At 43.5% G+C, this 6,000-nt stretch overlaps 1 protein-coding gene across 1 annotated transcript in view; it reads right to left on the bottom strand.

The window, feature by feature from the left end:
• Positions 1 to 4,039: 4,039 nt before the first annotated feature.
• KLHL6 (kelch like family member 6) overlaps positions 4,040 to 6,000 on the bottom strand; it is a 68,465-nt gene continuing 66,504 nt past the window's right edge. Inside the window, exon 7 of the mRNA XM_032339543.1 lies at positions 4,040 to 4,470. Coding sequence (XP_032195434.1) covers positions 4,328 to 4,470 — 143 coding nt within the window. The 3' untranslated portion in view covers positions 4,040 to 4,327. The remainder of the gene's footprint in view (positions 4,471 to 6,000) is intronic.

Raw genomic sequence — 6,000 nt, 5'->3', positions numbered from 1 at the left:
GCCTGCTTCTCCCTCTGCTTCTGCCTGCCTCTCTGTCTGCCTGTACTTGCTCGTGCTCTCTCTCCCTCTGTCTCTGACAAATAAATAAAATCTTTAAAAAAAAAAAAAAAGTTGTACTTAAATTGTTTACCTTTCTTTTCTTTCTTAAACATGTTTTCTTTTCTTTTCTTTTCTTTTTTTAAGATTTTATTTATTTGTCAGAGAGAAGGCACACAAGCAGGGGGAGCGACAGGCAGAGGGAGAAGCTGGCTAGAGGCAGGCTTTCCACTGAGCAGGGGGCCCTACATGAGGCTCGACCCCAGGACTCTGGTATCATGACCTGAGCTGAAAGCAGACACTTAACCAACTGAGTCACCCAGGCGTCCCTACCTTTATTTTCTGAAAGGAAAAAAAATCTTAGATGGAACCCAAACAAGAATATGATTCCCTCCCTTTAAACCTGTGCTGGAGAGGCGCCTTTGAGCTTGTGGTATCTAGCCTGGTCCCACCCCGCCATCTAGTGGACAATAAAGGAAAATCCGAATTTAGAGCAAAGTAATTCATCAGTCATGATGTATCCTTCAAAGTCTTTAATTCACTGAAAATGTGTTTTCTAATCAGGATAATTTAAACTCCCTAGTATATTCACTAGTTACAAGATTTTATTCAATTAATTCAAGCAAAACGACAGTGCTAGATTTTAAACACTAAACCCAAACACTAATTTCCTAAGTCCTGCACTGAGGAAGTTCTGCCTAGGAAAGACAGAATGCTCCCCAGGTCTTATGAACATGACTTTTCATGCTCCACCATTCCTGTTCACCTGGTCCTTCTCTATCAACACACCTCGTGCTTCTTCTGCACGTGGACTGGGAGTGTCCCCAGAGACCAGGGTTACATCTTCCCTGCAGATTGCTGGACACTGGCCAGGACCAGAGTCGTTCCGTTCATTTTCCAAGAATGCAACTCTCCTTTGTAACCAGGATGAATGTTTGGCAAGGGCCCATGTTCTTGGTTTGTTTTGGAGTGTGTGTGTCTTTTTTTTCTCCTCTCCTTTTATTATGAAGGCTGTTCATGACAAACAACTAGCTTCCTCCCTTAGGGGTTTATGAGTATTTCTTTTCTGTCTAGGATGAAAACAATAGTAACCCAGCACCCCCCAAAACTCAGTCACAGCAGCACACCTGAAGTATTCAGAGTAGTCCTGAGATGGTCTAGTGAATGTGGTTGTAATTATGATTAACAACGATAATTGCATGTGTTATTTTTGAGGTCCCAGACACCCTGAGTTTTACACATTTTTGCTAATCCTCACACCAGCCCTGCAAAATAAGTAGCGAGAAACTGATGCTCAGAGAGACCAAGTGACTTACCCAGGACCACACAGCTAGTGAATGAGCGATTAAGTCAGAACTGCCCTCAGGTCTCACTGACTCCAAAGTCTCTGCTCCTACCACTGGACAATAGGCCTTTCATTTATTCACTCATGGGATCTGCCAGACCCTGAACCCAAGATTCTGGGGTCTCCTGAGTGCTATGCTCTCTATAGGAACTAAGAACTTAAGACCTTTGAGAGCCCTTGGCCAGTGAACCCAGGAGGAAGGGCTTCAATATGCAAATGACAGAGATGTAGCAAAACTCAGACTGGGAACTACGCTTTCCTCCCCTGAACTTCTGGCTTTGATTGAAGCACCTTCTTCAAGGTGTGCTGGTTCTGAGAATGCCAAGTCTCTCCCAGGAGCTGAGGGGCAGGGTACTGTATGAATAGGATATAGTCTCTGCTGCCAAGAGCCTGGGACCCGGGGGGGGGGGGGGGACACAGGAGGGCTCGCTCAGAGCAGCTGCTCTTTGTGTCAGAAGAAATTCTCTCTTGAAGAGTCTTACGAGTTGATTGTGGGGGAGCCACAATCACCTCTCCTCTCCTCCTCTGTCTCCCAGAATAAAATGGGATAGAATAGAATAGAACACAATGGAGTCAAATACAATAGTAGAATAGAACAGATCAGATCAGATCAGAATATCATACCTGGAAGGGGAATATTGTTCCATAAACTTGTTTTCATTTCAGAGACATGTTATGTGTGTCCCCAAACCAGGCAAAGACCCCACCAAAAAGAAGAATTTCAGGCCAATATCACTGATGAATATGGATGCTAAGATTCTCAACAAGATCCTAGCTAATAGGATCCAATGGTACATTAAAAAGATTATCCACCATAACCAGGTGGGATTTATCCCTGGGTTGCAAGGGTGATTCAACATTCACAAATCAACCGATGTGATAAAACAAATCAATAAGAGAAGAGAGAAGAACCACATGGTCCTCTCAATTGATACAGAAAAAGCATTTGACAAGACACAGCATCTGTTCCTGATTAAAACGCTTCAAAGTATAGGAATAGAGGGAACATTCTTCAACTTCATAAAATCTATCTATGAAAAACCCACAGGGAACATCCTTATCAATGTGGAAAAGCTGACAGCCTTCCCTTTGAGATCAGGAACACAACAAGGATGCCCACTCTCACCACTCTTGTTCAACATAGTGTTAGAAGTCCTAGCAACAGCAATCAGACAACAAAGAGAAATAAAAGGTATTCAAATTGGCAAAGAAGAAGTCAATCTCTCTCCTTCGCAGATGACATAATACTTTATATGGAAAACCCAAAAGACTCCACCCACAAACTAGTAGAACTCTTACAGTAATTCAGTAATGTGGCAGGAAACAAAGTCAATGTACAGAAATTAGTTGCTTTCTTATACACTAACAATGAAAATACAGAAAGGGAAATTAGAGAATCAATTCCATTTACTATTGCACCAAGAACCATAAGATACCTGGGAATAAACCTAACCAAAGAGGTAAAGGATTTGTACTCAAGGAACTAAAGAATGTTCACTCATGAAAGAAACTGAAGAAGACACAAAAAGATGGAAGACCATTCTATGCTCATGGATCGGAAGAATAAACATTGTTAAAATGTCTATACTGCCTAGAGCAATCTATACTTTCAATGCCATTCTGATCAAAATTCCACTGGCATTTTTCAAAGAGCTGCAGCGAACAATTCTACAATTTGTATGGAACCAGTAGAGTTCCTGAGTTGCTAAGGAAATGTTGAAAAAGAAAAACAAAATGGGGGCATCACATTGCCTGATTTCAAGCCTTACAAAAAGCTGTGATCACCAAGACAACATGGTACTGGCACTGAAACAGATACACACACCAGCGGAACAGAGTAGAGAGCCCACATATGGACCCTCAACTTTATGGTCAACTAATCTTCAACAACACAGGAAAAAATATACAGTGGAAAAAAGACAGTCTCTTCAATAAATGGTGCTGGGAAAATTGGACAGCTATGTGTAGAAGAATGAAACCCCACCATTCTTTTACACCGTACACAAAGATAAACACTATGTTGGATGGAAAATGGGCATCTCTCTGGGGCTGCACCCTAAGGAGTATAGACAACTTTGGTCTAGACTAAACTGGGGGACCTGAGGGACTCCAGGCCGCCTCCCGCCCTCACCCGTGGTACCAGGAATGAAGGAGGCCTTGTGTGCTGACAGTCCCCAGCCAGGAGGTGGCATCTGGGTCGTGAAGCACTGGGAAGACCATTTCTCTTTCCAGGCTCAGGCTGAAGGCAGGAAAAGGCCCAGGTGACCTTGAAATGATGCGGTCAACCTGTGGCCAAATGTGTGAGAGATCCCCTGTGGCAGCCCTGTGCCGGGCTGAGGGTCCCTTTCCCCTCTGGCTGGGTCCACAGGAGAGGGGAAACCCGCCATCAGTGCCTAATTGTCATTTTGCCAGGGTGCCACCTACCTGTGGAGTGGCTGGAACTGGCTGTCAGGTGTCTAAGCTGCACCATCTCCCCCTAGTCCTGCCACGCCCAGGCCCTGAGTTCTCCGTGGCCATGGAGACCTCCGGCCAGGCCCCACCCCTGGCCTCCCAGCAGATAGCTCTGGGGTTCCCCCTCCACCCTGCTTTGTCTGGGGTACTGAGGCCACATCCTCTGGAGATGCCATCCTTCTGTTCACACAGGGGGATGGTGGGAGGGTGGTCTGGGTTGGATGACTGCCCTAGAGAGATGTCTCTGGATGTTATTGCAGATGTCCCAAGTCCTGTCTGGGGGAGGGCAGTGGGAGGCAGCTCCCTGAGCCAGCTTCTCCTCTGCCCTCCACATTCCACTCTGTACACTGTAATCCCTTGCAATGACCAAATTCCCCTATATCTTCATAGCTTACAACAACAGACCTTTGTTATCTTATGGTGGGCAGCTCAGCTAGTGATTCTAGTTCAGGGTCTTTCTTGAGAATCCAGTGAAGCGGATGGCTGGGGCTGTGGTCATCTGAAGGCTTGAGAGCTGGAGGACCCACTTCCAAGACAGAGGAGTTCAGCATGGCCATGACAGGAGGCCTCAACTCTCTGCCATGTGGGCTTTCTCCAGGGATGCTTGTGTGTCCTCACAACATGGCCACTGGCTCTACCTAAAGCACCTGATCCAAGAGAAAGAAAGGAAGAGGATCTGAGGCTTTTTATGATCTTGTCTCAGAAGTTACATACTCATTTGGATCACATTCCATTCTTTATACATGAGTCACTAAGGATAGCCCTGCCTAAAGGGAGGGGAATTCACCCCCTGCCCTTAAGGAAGAATATTAAAGAATTCATGGACATGTGTTAGCATCACCATATTAAATAATCTGGGATTTGGAATCATATCCAGAACTAGACAAGCAAGTGTCCCAGGACATAAAACTTTAGGAACTCAAACAAGTATAGAGTAAAATTATATAGATGACATATTACTTTTATCAGATTTCCAGAAGAATACAAGAAGTGATATTGATTTTTATAACAATTTCTGATTATTCACTGTTAGTTTATAGAATTACAATCCATCTATTTGTATATTAATGTTTCCTGCAAGCTTACTAAATTCTCCTATTGGTTCTAAAAGTTTTCATTGTTGGTTTATTTTCTATTTTTTACTGACTCCGTCAGATTATCCACATAGATATTTTTGTCATCTGCAAATAAAAATAATTTTAAATCATCCTTTACAGACTGGATGTCCTTCATTTTTTCTTCTTTATCAAGACAAGTCAGTGGGGGAAAGAATAGACTTTTTTTTTTTTAAGATTTTATTTATTTATTTGAGAGAGCGAGCAAGCGAGCGAGAAAGAACGACCTGTGGGAAGGGGCAAAGGGAGAGGGAAAAGGAGCTCCCCACCAAGCAGGAAGCCCGATGTCAGGCTCCATACCAACAAACTGGGACCGTGACCTGAGCTGAAGGCAGATGCTTAACCAATGAGCCACCCAGGCACTACTGTTGATGGTATTTTGATAGGGATTGTATTGAATGTATAAATTGCTCTGGAAAGCATGGACATTTTAACAATATTTGTTCTTCCTTTTTTTTTTTTTTAAAGATTTCATTTATTTATTTGACACACAGAGAGAGAAATCACAAGCAGTCAGAGAGGCAGGCAGAGAGAGAGGGGGAAGCAGGCTCTCTGATGAGCAGAGAGCCCGATGCGGGGCTCGATCCCAGGACCCCGGGATCATGACCTGAGCTGAAGGCAGATGCTTAACCAATGAGCCACCCAGGCACTACTGTTGATGGTATTTTGATAGGGATTGTATTGAATGTATAAATGGCTCTGGAAAGCATGGACATTTTAACAATATTTGTTCTTCCAATCCATGAGCATGGAACATTTTTCCATTTCTTTGCATCTTCCTCAAGTTCTTTCATGAGTGTTCTACAGTTTTGAGAGTATAGATCCTTTATCTCTTTGGTTAGGTTTATTCCCAGGTATCTTATGGTTTGGGGTGCAATTGTAAATGGGTTCAATTCCTTAATCTCTCTTTCTTCTGTCTCATTGTTAGTGTATAGAAGTGCCACAGATTTCTGTGCATTTATTTTATATCCTGACACTTTGCTGAATTCCTGTATGGGTTCTAGCAATTGATGGTGGAGGGGTAGGAGTCTTTTTGGTTTTCCACATAGAGTA

The sequence above is a fragment of the Mustela erminea genome, chromosome 1 (assembly GCF_009829155.1).
Source record: "Mustela erminea isolate mMusErm1 chromosome 1, mMusErm1.Pri, whole genome shotgun sequence".
Taxonomy (NCBI): Eukaryota; Metazoa; Chordata; class Mammalia; order Carnivora; family Mustelidae; genus Mustela; species Mustela erminea.
This window is presented reverse-complemented; position numbering and strand designations above follow the sequence as displayed.